This window comes from Sceloporus undulatus, chromosome 2 (assembly GCF_019175285.1).
Source record: "Sceloporus undulatus isolate JIND9_A2432 ecotype Alabama chromosome 2, SceUnd_v1.1, whole genome shotgun sequence".
NCBI lineage: Eukaryota > Metazoa > Chordata > Lepidosauria > Squamata > Phrynosomatidae > Sceloporus > Sceloporus undulatus.
In genome coordinates, this window is record NC_056523.1 from 259,536,647 (window position 1) to 259,551,948 (window position 15,302).

The 15,302-nt window shown below is 38.9% G+C and overlaps 1 protein-coding gene across 1 annotated transcript in view; it reads left to right on the forward strand.

Annotated features, from left to right (window-relative positions):
* The window catches only part of FBN2 (fibrillin 2), a 226,412-nt gene that overhangs the window by 91,380 nt on the left and 119,730 nt on the right, over positions 1–15,302 (forward strand). The window contains 5 exon segments of the mRNA XM_042447774.1: positions 2,287–2,406; positions 6,471–6,596; positions 8,637–8,759; positions 10,888–11,010; positions 13,083–13,235. Of these exon segments, the coding sequence (XP_042303708.1) occupies positions 2,287–2,406; positions 6,471–6,596; positions 8,637–8,759; positions 10,888–11,010; positions 13,083–13,235 (645 nt within the window).

Below are 15,302 nucleotides of genomic sequence, written 5' to 3' on the forward strand. Positions count from 1 at the left end.
ATTTGAATAGGAATATCATATTATTTCTGAACAATTTAGTGATAAAAATTTTTGCTGATCTGATAAAGATTTGTTGCATAGAACATAAAGCAGCTATGTTTTTCCATGTAAATTTTTTTTGAAGTTTTGATATTTTGCTGAAGAGAAATATTAATACAGGGGTGATATGCATACGTTTAGTTGGACTGCCATTTCCAATAGTCCTGTCCATCATAGACAATGATGATGGGAGCTGCATTCCAGCATCATTGGGCAGATACCATGTTGCCTTTTCTGCCTTAGCAAGACAGAAGAGTATTATATTTGTCTTTACAAATACTTGCTGACTAATGCTGAGTTCAGTATTTTATATTCTTTTTGAGGATTTTATTTTCATGTAAACTTCCTATCAATAAATACACAAGATATATAAGACAATATATATATGATCCACACTTGGAATCAATTGGAATAATATCAGCAGAGATTCAGTTGGTGGGCTTTGTTCTGATGAAAAGGTTACGTCAAGCCTTCTAAACAGTTATATATTCAATAGGCACTGGGTCAAATAATTTAGAACCAGATTGTTCTGTTGGACAAGAGGAAAAATGTTTTTGTTTTGATTTGTTTCTTAATTCAAGATCCATAGGATAGCTTCTGAATTCTTTTTTAATGCATCCCGTTCTCTTCTTTTCATATTGCTTCATGTTTATGGCTTTGCTGCAGTTTTCTCAACTCCATATTGATATGTAAGTGTCGCTAAATAAAATGGAATAGTTTTTCTTTTGTAATAAATGGTGAGTGTTTCTTTTAGTAAGATACTTCTGTAACCTACTGGAATTTATTTTTTACATAGGTATTATAAGTCTTTGCAATATAGTGTAGTTGTTTGAGTGCTGGACTAGGACTATGGAAGACCAGGATTTGAATTCCCACTCAGCCATGGAAAGACACACTCTGCCAACCTTAGAGGAAGGCAGTGACAAACGTCCTTTGAATAACTCTTGTCATGAAAACCCTATGATGGAGTCAGCATAGAGTCAACAAGGCACATAACAACATCAATAATTATACTGACATTGTGGTGAAGAGATATCTTGACCCTTCTTCTAATTTAATTCCTCTTGGGGGAATTAGCAGTTCAGTATGCAATAGTAATAGGAAATATATTTCTCTACCGCTTTATCAGTGCACTAAAGCACTCCCTAAGTGGTTTACAATATGAAAGCTAATAGTCTCCAACAAGCTGGGTACTCATTTTAGCAATCTCAGAAGGATACCAGACTGAGTTGACCTTGAGCTCCTGGATGGTATTGAACTCACAACCTTGTGGTTCGTGAGTGAGTGGCTGCAGTACAAGCATTTAACCACTGCACCACCAGGACAGTCTCTCTGCATATACTGTTTAGGAAAAAAAAATTCATGGTTAAATGTACAGTGTCTTACTGAGAGATTTATGTACCAAGAGATGTAATGAAATAGAAAACTCCATGTATCCGACAGACATCTGAACATCTCATAAATGAAAAGTTTATCCTTTTGGAACAAGGGGTGATTTGGAAATTAGTAATCTGGCATGAGAGGAATAGCTTCCTTCTGCAGTCCCTGATTCTCTTCTTCAATGCTGTCTAGCCAGTATGTCTGTTTCAGAAAACTAGTACAGTACTTAGATTAAATTAACAGAAGGTCGGTATTCATTTCTTAAGTAAAACCATATGAAATTCATGGAGTTGCCATGATTCAACAGGCAACTTGAACACACATTGATGTATACCTATGGACAACTTGGAACTTGAGGTAGATCAGGGATGAGCACCTGTGGCTCTCCAGATATTTTTGAACTGCACCTCTCATGGCCCCTCACCATTGGCTATACTGGCTAGGGAGTGATAGGTTCTTTAGACTTTGATCTAGATCAAAGTTGGGCAAGGTGTGCTATGTGGACTGTGTTCGGCCCTTAGGGTTATTTTTTGTGGCATGTTCACTCTCTACTGCCTCCATGTTGAAAAAAGGACTCCGGACAAAGTTCTCTCCTATCATCAAGTTTTGGCCACATGATTCCTTTGCCTGATCTTGTACTATATAAAATTCCTTATACTTTTTTTTATCTTTCAAGACATTGGTTTCTTTATTTTTTGTTTTTTGAAAAAATGAAATGAATAGAATAGAATAGAATAGAATAGGTATTGATTGTATTCTGAGAATTGAGGGGCAAAGGAAATTTTTAGATAGGTGTATTGAATTAGCTATGACTAAATTTTATTTATAAATTGCAAAATCTGATTGCCTTTTTTCTGATGTGAGCAGATGTTGATGAATGCATATCAAACCCATGTGCCAATGGAGACTGTGTGAACACACCTGGATCTTATTATTGCAAGTGCCATACAGGTTTCCAAAGAACACCTACAAAACAAGCTTGTATTGGTAAGAAATATTTGCTGTACATACTCATGTATATGTCTAGAAATTTTAGTCAAAAAATTGTCCCCAAAAATCTGAGTCAACTTATCCATGGGTCAGGGTAAGTACTGTACTTTAACTCTCATAAAAATAGGGAAACCATCCCCAAATGAAATGCAAGAGCGTAATGTGTCCTGGAAGCACTGACCCCCCTCCCACTCTTTCATCCATCCATCCAGTGTGACCACAAACAGTTATGCCTCCTGCAATTTTGTAAATTCTTTAGCATTGTTTTCCTTTGCTCCTTTCCTTTCCTTTATATTCTTTGTTACATTGTCCCTAAGTTTTACCCTCAACTTATTCACGGGTCATAACAAAATCTGTCATTTGGGCCTCAAAACCTGCCCTCAACCTATACATGAGGTCGACTTATAGTCGAGTATAGTCAGCATTAGTTGAGTATGGTGCGGGACAGACCACCCAAAAAGGACGGTCTCCCAACATCTAGCTTTGGTCTGCGGGGAAGCCGCAACCTCCAGACTGCAAGACTTCCCCATGGACCAAAAAGAACCTGCAAAAAGTGGGTTCTTCTTTCGGCGCGATTATGATGCCACAGTGCGCCAATGACTCCACAGTGCGCCAATGGTGCACTCGCAACATCATAATGGTGACACAACGTGCAAGCACTAGGCGTCCATCATGTAATGATGGCGACGCCCATCTGTACAGGGCGACGCCATTTTGATGCCCTCGTCACGTGCGAGGGATGTCTAGAAGTGCCGCCCCTCGCACATGATGAGGGCGTCCTACTGCACCCGTCTGGACCGGGGCTATACTTCTGATACATCTGCATGCATAAAAAATGATTGAGTTGTGTTTCAGGAGATTCTAGACAAATCAAATTGCATCTCATTTTGAGAATGTATGCTAATACATCCACTCTTAGGGCCTGAGAACTAGCATTCCCGGGTCTCAGGTAGTTAATTTGTGCCTGGCCTATTTCTGGTGCCTCACTAATAATCTAGAGGTGAGAGGAAGAATCGTGTGTGTAGATATGATATGTGTTCCTTAGAGTGTCTACTGTAAACTCTCCAAGAACATCTTTTTACTTGCCCTGTCCTCAACTCCTGGCCAAATGTTTTCTCATCCCATCCCTTCCCCCTTATTGTTTCCTTTCTCTCTCTCCCCCTTTTCTCTCTCCTCTCACCTTCTCCCTCCTTGGCCAGTCACCCTCCCTTTCTATCACTGTTTCTCTACCTCTCTGCTCCTCAGTTATTCTACCTACATTCATCTTCTTCCCTGTCCAAGTCTCTTTTGCTCTTTACCACCTGACTCTTAACTTCTTGCAGCTAAACAGGCACCCCATCTTCCCCCTCTGTCTCTTCTAGTCTTTCTTCTTTGCCCCATCCAATGGACTCCTCCCCTTCAGTCCTCACTGCTGCCCCAAGCAAAAGTCCATACCTGTCCGGACATAGCCAGCAAATGCCCCGGATTTCCACGCCTATCCTTTTTTTTTTTTTGGAGTCCACAGTCAGGCTGCATCCCACTGTAGTTGTAGCAGCCCCTATGCAGAATGAGTGCCCTCCCAAAGTCCTCTGCTGGCAGCTCAGCATGCTGCAAGGCCATACAAAGCACCAACATCAGATGGAACTGGGTTAGCAGAGTCTTGTCCTCATGGGTGAACAGAGGACCTTCAGTTGGATAGCAGGATGCCAAATATTTGTGTAAAGTCCACACAGGGCACAAACTACAGCCATGAAGCCTTTAGAGCATGATGGTGGACCCTTTCCCAGATTGATCACACTTAGACCTGCAAATAACTAAGAACACAGTATTATCGAAGAAAGAGACATCCACCCTCTGGAGTGAATGCTAATCCCATCCGTCCTGGAGTAAAGGACAAGCCCACCCACCTGCAGTGCACTAAAGAAGGCAGTTACAAAGGCAGCTCTGAAAAGGCCGACTTCAGTTCTGGAATGACATACCTGCCCAAGCTGCAGGGACAGTTTAGAAAGGAGGTTGAAACAAATAGGTCTACTGAGGGACATCCTTCTCCAACCCTCATGTACACTCCTGCTGATGTATGACACACAAGGATCCTGGAACCCCACCCCACCCCAGCCTTGGAAAAGAAAGATATACTGGCCAAGTGGACCACCATGGTGTGAGTTGCGATACCAGACTCCCTCTAACAGATGAGGAATTGAAGGATGGTGTGAGACCAAACTGGCCTATGCGGCCAGAGGTCCGTTGCCTCAAAAATGTTAAGCTTTGCACTTCTCTCCTGTGTGCTCTGAGTGTGGGTGGGGCCGTTGAAGACAGGACACTTTGCAACACAGATTTCCAACCTTCCAAAGCTCCTCTGGAAAGGGTGTGGGTGAGGGATCTGCTCTGGGTGCCAATTTTCGGAACCTGGCCTCCTGAGAGCACAAGAGAGAGAGTCTGTGATGTTATTATCGAGGTCAGGCAGAAAACAGTCTTTGAAAGTGATGTTGTTGTAGAGGCCCAGTAAAGCAAAGCAGCGAACCAGGAGCATGGCCCAAGCAGACTTGGAAGATTGGCAGTTGAGGATTTTTACAACTGTCTGTCGCACCAGAAAAAAACTGCCTTGTTGTTGTGCGCAGTAAAACCTATACCCACCAGTTAAAATATTTAAAATATTTATTAAGATAGAAATATAAATTATTGAATTAATGTTAATGTGTTTAATTTGTTTTAGTCTATTTAAATAAATTAAACACATTGACAGGTTTAAAAGGTTAAAACAGCTTTTAAAGGTTTAAACAGTTTAAAAAACATGTGCATAATCCTAAAATAAATCAATGAGGCCCATGGTTTTTACTTGGCACCTAAATGAAACCAGCACTGGTGCCAATTAGGTCTCCAAGGGAAAAGCATGCTAAAAATGGAAAAATATTTTAAAATAGTCAAAGAACATGTTCCTTAAAGTGTAAAGAAATCCTGATGAGAAGGAACCTGGATTGATGAGAATCTTCATAGTTTGCAATTCATCCTGTGCAAAATTTCAAGTTATTATTTTGTGTAGGAAGCAATGCTGTTTTCTACATAAAACATTCTGGAACTTGTGCCTAAAAAGTAGGGAGTTCTGTTTTCTTTGTGAATTTGTGAATTTTCTCCCATCTTATTTAAAGAACATCCTTTCTTTAACACTAATAATTTATGAGGATGATTTATTATCCTTTGACACTCATCCTTTTATGCTGGAAATGATCACAGTTGATGTGAAGTAAGTGTTATTCCTATAGAATCTATTGTATAAATCTGTAATGATCCAGATATAATACATATTATTGACAATACAAAAATATAGGTTTAATAAGGTACAGATTTTTTTGTTATTTCTGAGTAAGTTAGGTGGCTGCCATAGCATTCTGCTGTGGAAACAAAATGTACATTAATGGGTCCACTCTCCCAGCCTTCCTGGCCTTAAGCCAAGTGCAGGGACAGCACCCATCTTAGCTTGCTACTACTGTGAGTTTCCTGTGGTCATCTTTAAGCACACTGGCAAGCAAAGTGCTGGAATAGATTCCTTTAAGTTATTTCCTTTGGAACAAGGAACTTGAATGTTTCTGCAGCAAAGTTTCTCTTTGTGCATGGCAGCCTCTTTGTTTTGCTTTAAAGGATCAGTAAGCTGGTAAAAGAGAAGGGATGTAGAATAGAATTTTGCATTGATTCTGGCTCAAAGTGACAAGGACCAATTCTCTTTTGTTCCTTCGATGGTTGAAAAAAGTTGTTTAATTCCACTATGTTTGCAAACAGACCATATTTCTTGTATTTCTAAATATGATACACAATTGTATGAGTTGAGTTGGGATGAGTTCAATCAATATTCAGATGAAGCTCTTTCATACCGGACAGCCATTTTGGACTATTAACAAGTTGTTAATAGCTAGAACATTATGGCATTAAAGGATATAGCTGAAAAAGGAGACAGAGATGGAATAAAAGGAAAAAGGTAGCTATTTATAACAAAATCAGGTGACTGAACTGTACCGTTTATCATTTTCTCATCTAATCATTTTCTCACTGAAACTAGTTGGTTATTGTAATTTTCATTATTTTTTCAGATGTTGATGAATGTATCCAGAATGGAGTCCTTTGTAAAAACGGTCGGTGTGTGAACACTGATGGAAGTTTCCAGTGCATTTGTAATGCTGGTTTTGAACTAACTACTGATGGGAAAAACTGTGTTGGTATGGAATATTTTTTTTCTTTTATTTTTACCAGAGGAATGATGAAATAACCATTTCAGATATTATTTAATCTCCTTTTTTCAAATGTAGTGTTAATACAGTTTAGTGATGTTGCTAAATCCCTGGCAAGAATTCTCAAACTATTTTGTTGTACTTTGACATAGAATAGGCATAAAGCATATTCATATATCCATGTATCTAAATTTATTTTTGAGACTCTGCTGCACTATATCTATAAAGGGCTTGACAAATATTTCAAAAGCTGCCTCAGCATATTTGCATCAAATTCAGCAATAAATGTCTCATTCCTATAATAACTGCCATTTAATAAGTATTTGCTCAATTATTTATTATTACACTTATGAGAACTAACACTATACAGTGGTACCTCGGGATACGAAATACCCAGGTTACGAAATTTCCGGGATACGAAAAAATCCCATAGGAAATAATTGTTCCGGGTTACGAATGTTTTTTCGGGTTACGAAAAATTTTTTGGTGCTTTTCGGCGCTATTTCACACGGAATCGCGGCTTTTCCCCATTAGCGCCTATGGGTTTTCGGCTTACGAAGGCTTTTCGGGTTATGAAAACGGCCGCGGAACGAATTATTTTCGTAACCCGAGGTACCACTGTACTTTGGTGTAAAGTCGAAGGCTTTCATGGCCGGCATCCATGTCTTTTTGTGGGTTTTTCGGGCTATGTGGCCATGTTCCAGAAAAGTTTCTTCCTGATGTTTCGCCAGCATCTGTGGCTGACATCTTCAGAGAATGCTTTGCCTGGAAAAATTGGGTGTATATATACTGTGTGAGCCTGGGAATGCAGGAGTGATTTGCATGTGTATTGTTCTGTGCTGATGGCTGGCCTCAGGCTGGGAGGCTACTGCAAACGAGGATTAATGTCTGTTAATTGGTGATTATTATCTGCTGGGAAAGCCCATGACTCTGAATGGTTTCACATTTGCATTTGCTGAATCCTTATTTTGCTATTCCTCAGGACTGGTAGCCAAATTTTGTTCACTTTAAGGGTTTCTTCTTTCCGGTTGAAATTGTCCAGGTGTTTGTGGATTTCAATGGCTTCCCTGTGCATCCTGACATGGTAGTTGTTGGCATGGTCCAGAACTTCAGTGTTTTCAAACAGTATTTTATGCCCAGGATGGTTTGTGGCATGTTCTGCTACTGCTGATTTTTCTGGCTGGCCCAGTCTGCAGTGCCTCTCATGTTCCTTGATTATGGTTTGCACACTGTGTTTGGTGGTCCCTATGTAGACTTGTCCGCAGCTGTATGGTATGCGGTAAACTCCTGCAGGCTGTGAGAGGGTCTCTCTGGTCCTTGGCTGAGCGAAGCATTTGCTGGATTTTCTTCATTGGTTTGTAAACCATTTGAAGGTTGTGCTTCCTTGCCACTTTGCCTATTCTGTCTTGACTCCTTTGATGTATGGTAAAAATACCTTTCCTTTTGGTGGCTGCTTGTCTTCACTCCTCTGGGTTTTCCTGGGCCTGGCAGCTCTTCTGATGTCTGAGCTGGAATAACCATTGGCCTGTACAGCCCGGAAGATGAACTGAAGCATCTGGAACATGGCCACATAGCCCGAAAAACCCACAAAAAACTATATTTTGATGTTTGGGGTTATTTTGTTTTGGTGTGAGTGAAACTATGGCTACTGACATTACTAGTCAAAGATGATAAAAAATTGCTGAAGTAGTTAAACTGTTTTTGAGATGATATTTCTTTAGTGCTGAATTTGTCAGGATAATTTAAAACTATGAATAATAAAACTAGAAAGTCACTTCCTGTTCACTTCCTTTAAAAAAAAAAAGAGGCAATTTTAAGCTCAGAGGAGGAAGGCAGAAAATTGGTAAAAATTCTCTCTCACATGTCCAAGAAGGAATTTTGGGACTCTGAGGGTCACATGCCAGCTGCACTTTGGCCACCTCTCTCCAGAAAAAGCCCCCACTCTTCAGGCTGAAGTAGCTTTTCTGTAATAGAAAACTCAAAACGCAGTCCATAATTTTTTCATAAATTTTGTTATATATGTTCTAGATCATGATGAATGTACAACCACCAACATGTGTTTAAATGGAATGTGTATAAATGAGGATGGCAGTTTCAAATGCATCTGCAAACCTGGATTTGTCTTGGCTCCTAATGGACGATACTGTACAGGTATGTATAATCAATGTTAGTGTAGTAAATTATTTAAATAAGGGGAAATCTTTGGTATTCTGTCTTTGAGAGATGTAACTCAACATTACATAATGCCAATTATTTTTATTATTTAAACATATATATGCTGCTTTCCTGACGCACAAATAGCCCCAAAAGCAGTTTAGAATCACAATTAATAAAACTTCATAATTAAAACAAATACATCAAAACTACATAATTAAACCAATACATCAATCAACAATAAAAAATTTATAACACTCATAGTGAGATATACCTCTTTAGTGACAATTATTGCAGTTTAAGAATGTGGAAGTTTTTGAAAAATTCTGGAAAAAGTCTAGTTGAGCAAAAGCACATCTCTCCCTCTCAGGGTTAAAATATATGGGCAAAATAAAGCAGTTTCCAGCTACTTTGGAGGTGGGGGGTTTAGACGATGCATGTTTGAAAGTAGCTGGAAACCAGAAGCCTTGCTCCGGTGCTAAAAACCAGAGCAAAAAGAAGCCAGGATAGTCCAACTAAAGACAAAAGAAGTACATCTTCGCGCCTGCATAAAATGTCCTGATGCGAGTGCAGGGCTGTGGCAAAGCAAAGAAATGAAAGTGCAACAACTCAACTGGATGTAATGACAACATACACAAATCAGACATTCCAATGGGGGGCATGGAGTGAAGGGAGTTGCAGGGGACATGTATGGGGAAGCCTTCATGATTGTACTTTGCCAGTGTAGTGGGATGGCATCTGAGCAACACATAGAAAGTAACTGGAGATCACAGGTGGTGTGTTTGTGTAATAGTGTGCATGTATGGGAGAGCAACAACAACAACAAAATTACCCCAAATCACAACTTTCATGTAAATCTGCACACTATTTCCATAAACACATAGGTTTTCTTGTGCAAAAACAACGAGTTTTGTAAAGAAACAGCAATTTTACACAAAATCTTTGTGTCTTTCTGAAAACAGTGATTTTTTTCATGAAAAATGTTGATTTTGCACACACACAAAAAATTCACATGAAATACACTGGCTGATATTCAGTATTGCAGTTATGGATTTATAACCTAGAATTGCAGATCCATAACTGACATGTATTTAGTAAAACTAGGTAATTTTACAGTTAATCTTAATCTGCAGTTCATTTTAAGAGCCAGTCACTGGATTGGGCAAAGGAAGTCCATGCAGCTGGCATTCAGGGTGCATGGAGGACAACATTTCCAACCCCCTTCCCATCAACAAGCAACGCTGTGACCATCAGATGTAGGACCCTTGTTGCAATTCCTTGTCACAGCCTTGCTCACTGATGGGAAGAGGGTTGGAAATGTTGTCTTTCATGCACCCTGATTCAAGCTGAATGGGTTTTCTTTGCCCAGTCCAGCAGTTGACTCTTTTGGTGGACTGGGGGGGTGTCATATCAGGAGATGTTATTTAGTTATGTCTCCTTTAACTGAATAAATGATCTAGCATTACAGCATTTTTTTCCAGAAACATGGTTATCTTTGTTTAGATGTCCCAAACAGGTCCTTTTTGTGCAGAAACCTCTTTTTTTTTGGGGGGGGGGGAGTGCCTTTCTGGAGAGTGATGTATTTTTCCCAAAGAAACTGAGGTTTCACTTATGTGGCTGCTGAGATGGAAATCTGAATTGGACGAACATTGTCATGGAGTAGGACTTCTCATTTTTCATTTCATGTTCGCTTACTCGCCAAGCTGAACTTTAGGCTCAGTGAACAGTATTCAAAGCACCTAAATACTACCTCTGTAATTCCTATCACAGCATTCTATAATTGGCTAGTATTATCTCTGCAAGGCAAGCTGTGGCTGAATCAGCCACAAAGTAGCTCCATGATGATATAACAAATGTTGGTGTGTGTGAGAGAGAGTGAGTGTGTGTGTGTATCTCAGCCGGATATTTTATTCCCACTCTAATTTTTTAGGCACTACACTACATCATTGCAAGAGAAAAAGTATTGCATTGGGGGTGGGGTGGGGGTGGTGGTTTAATTTACTCCTCGATCTGCGGAAATTGTATTACTGTGTTATGCTAACATCTCAAGAGAATAAATTTTATAATATAATAGAAAATATATCAAAATATAGTACAAAGTAAAATTGACATTATATCTTGATAGATATTGATGAATGCCAGACTCCAGGAATTTGCATGAATGGCCACTGTATTAATACAGAGGGATCATTTCGTTGTGAATGTCCACCAGGCTTAGCGGTAGGAGTTGATGGCCGTGTTTGTGTAGGTAAGAGATGTTCATCTTTTCATTTTAAGTTTTTAAACTTCTAACTATTCAGCGAACATGTGTTTTGTAAGGTATGTAAATATGGAAAATAAATCAATCAATATGTAATAAAATTTAACAATATATTTTATTTATATGAAATTGTAATGTACAGTTGGTCCTTTATATCCATGGATTCAACCATCCATTGCTTGAAAATATTATCAAAAAAGGAAAAAAAATGTAAAAGCTAATCTTGATTTTGCCATTTTATATAAGGGACACCCTTTTACTATGCCATTTTATATATAATGGGACTTGAGCATCCACAGATTTTGGTATCTATGAGGGGTGGGAGTTGGAACAAATCCTCAGCAGGATATCAAGGGCTCACTGTAGTTGTAATAAAGAATATTTTGATAAACTTATTTTGGCATGAATTTTTGTATCCCACTTTGCTCATGTTTTTTTTTCTACATGCAGTTATAAGGTTGCATATAATCTTTGATTCTGTGAGATGACTTTTATGTTTGGACAGGATTTGTTGTCCTTGTCTCACCTCTTTGACACACACCCCTCCCCCAGATCAGCTTCTATGAATCCCAACTCTCTAAAGTAGATTTGAGGGCAGACTGAAGGGTGGAGCGGGAATCATGCTATTTAGGGACATATAACATTGGATGCAACCCATGTTGATAATGTGAATTGATCATTGTAATTGGTTTTGTTACATCATCATGCAAATACTGTACACGGTACTTTCATAGTTCCTCTCCTAGAATTCCTCTTTATTCACAGGATAACAGTGACTTTGCACAATGTCATGTGATAATCGCATTATCGCACAATATTGATAGGAGTATACTGCTATGCTCCCAACTTTTTTGCAGATGTGATAATCTCCTAACACAGAACAACTTAATGAATGGAATTTACCTAGGTTTTGATGCATTTGCAACTGATTCAACCGGTCTACTCTAGCTGAGACTAATGGTTCTAGGCTCCTACATGTAATAAAAATATGCTAAAAAGCATAATGTCATAAGATAGAAAAAATAAAAATAAGAATGTGTTACTTAGGTTTTGTGGTTCTGATATTTACTAATGTTGAACTTTAATCTATATAGTATCAGAACCTCAAGTTGGCATACTAAATAGTACAGTTTGAACTAGCTCCTATGTTGTGTGTGATACTTTTTTGCATAATATGCTTATAGACTTGATGGGACAAAGGGACATCTACTTAACTAAAAATTCAAGTTTCACAATGGCAAAAGAAACCTATTAAATTTGACAGTGCCAATGATAACACTTGTAGTGCAGAATGTTTATTCCTCATCTGAATATGCAATGCTAGGACTTAAATGTTCAGCCTTTCAATTAGTTTTTAGGCAATTTCTTCATGAGAGGCTGAATCAGAAATCATTTAGGAGATTTAATTTTCCAGCAGGATGATATAATTGCTCCAGACATAGAGTAACAGAAATATATCTGAAGTAGTGCATAATGAAAATCTTACTCATTCTTGTCCCTCTGAGCAAAATTTCAAAGAGTAAGTCTACTGTTAACAAATCTACTGTAAATTCTTTGGCATCAAAAGCTTTCTTGTTGGCTAAGCTGCATGATCCCTGCATGGTCTAAGTGATGTTATTCAGAAACCATAGGCAGCTGAAAAGTATTTATATTTTGAGAATTGGCACGTTATATTAAATGGGCTTAGTAGTACTAATAAGTGAGTCAAATATTTAATACAATACAGCAAAAGAAAGTTATATTAAAGAGCTTATATTATGCATTCATTTATTCATTGATATGTATTTGAAGTACTTCATTTAATATGCAGGAAATACACTGATAAAATTTAGCATGGCATTCCAAAAACTAGCTTATAACATGTAACAATAATATTCAATTTCATTCAAATAAACCTAGCCTGGATGTCAACATTTGTTTAGTATTGAGACTTAGTGATCTTGTATTCAAAATACATCCATATATTACAGATATAATGGTCTGAGACAACCTCTTCATGTGAAATTATTTATTTATACAGTTTTCCAATGTAAGACTACTCATCTGTTGTTCTGCCTTAGACACCCATATGCGAAGCACATGCTATGGTGGGATCAAGAAAGGAATATGTGTCCGTCCTTTTCCTGGAGCAGTGACAAAATCTGAATGTTGCTGTGCCAATCTAGACTATGGCTTTGGAGAACCTTGCCATCCATGTCCTGCCAAGAATTCAGGTAAAATTGTGTTCTTTTTATTTCACATCTAGCATAGACTAGGTAAATAAAGGGATTCAAACATTTCTTTCTTTCTTTTTAAAATTGATTTAGGGGCTGAACAGACCGATGTTTAACGCCAGCCTCGGGGCAAACTGGGTGCATAGCATCTGTATGCCCCAATGCTGCCCTGATGCCAGCGTCCTGCTGTGTGCCCGGCCGCATGGTGGGGGATGTCACAGCACTTCTTTGCCATAGCATTTAAATGCACTGCACCAAAGGAGCACTGAAAAGCCACCACAACGGTGGCAAGCGTACCTTTTTGACGGTGCTAAAAGGAGCAGTATTTTGCCATTCTTTTTAATGCCTTCAAACTGCCAGATCGGGTCCGTGGCATGTATTTGCTATGACCCTGAACAGGTCAGGAAAGGGGTGGCAGGACACTACTACAAAGGGGCGGTCTGTTTAGCCCCTTAGTTATGAAAAATGTAGGAGTCAGGTTTACATTGTTAGTAAAATTATGAGAATGTGTCCCTTCCTCAATCCCTTCTCCCTATTTTTCAATCAATTACATATCTCAAAGATTTATTTCCCAGCTGAATTCCAGTCAGTGTCATATCATGATGCTGCTTCAGATCACTTTCAGATCAAAGCATGTATCCTTGTTCCTCAATGTGTTTTTATTGCATGTTTTCCTATAGGAGCATTATGTGGCTTTAAGCCAGTTATAACATATCACCTTGTCTCCTGGCTACTCTTCCTTTTTTAGAGTTTTATGCACTGCTTATAAGCAGGGAATATGTTTTAGATGAAAATTCCAAACTTGAATTGTAAAGTTAAACTTTGGTGTGACAGGAAAGATACGATACCATACATGTTTAAAGGCAGCACAAGACAATATTATGTAAAAGGGGCTGCAGATGAGATAAAATGGTATAGTAGATGAGATAGAATGGTGTGGTATACTACTTACAAGTTACCAAATCAAACATTATATGTTGCCCATGATCTTGCACTGGGAGATACAGCTATGAGATGTAGCTACTATAGTTTCCTGTCCAACTGCTCCTTCAAATACCTACCTCTTCTAAGCTTCAGCCCTCTGATCCCAGCTATTTCCTGATCAGTGGAGAGTGTGGGAGAACAGCAGGCAAGCATCTTGAAGACTAATGTGGTCTCCAAGACCCACAATTGCCCACTCCAATCTACTTCCTCTTCAGCATGTCAGTGGCAAGCAACCAGAACCAAGAAAACAAGTCTATCTTGTTCCTCCCATCTAGCCTACTCCCAGAACATGCTAAGCCCTGAGCCATAAAGGATTAAAACAGAAGTCCATCCCTAAACATAGATCCCTTCTCAGCCCTGAAGTCCCAGGACCAAAAGGGCAAGTCCCCTTTCACCACAATCTGTCTTCGCTTACTTACCAACAACTGCCCTATGGACTCTCTTTCCTTCACTAGGCTGCCACAAGGCCTGCTTATTACAGCCAATTAAATGCCAGTTGAACCAATTAGATTCACAAAGAACCCAACCACTCACCAATCAGTTTAATAAATCCAGTTAATTAAACCAATTTAGTCAATATACCACTGAAAGCAAATTGTGCCATAGGTACCATGTAGAGCCAGTGCAAGGTAGGCAAAATACTTTCCCCTCTATGTAGGACAAATAAAAAGCAAAATTTCTGTCTGGACCTCAAAGGAAACCATCTGAACCCTATATTAACCTCCTTGGAGGTGGATATTCATTCATTTCATTTCATTTCTGTGCCATCTTTCTCCCAGGAAGGGACCCAAGGCAGCTTACAAGATAAAAAGATTTTAAAACATCACAGTAATTTTTTTAAAAACAGTTCAGATCATCTATATAAAACAATATGTTAACATAAAAACATATAAAAGTAAAAACGTAATACACAACCCAAATAAGCCACCCTGTCATTTTTTTAAAAAAGCTTTCCTAAATAAAGCCAGCAGGGAGGGGGCCAGCCTAGCCTCCCATGGAAGGGCATTTTAGAGGGTGGGAGCAACCACTGAGAAGGCTCTTTGTCGTGTCCTCACCAGCCGAGTCTGCAGTGCTGGCAGGACT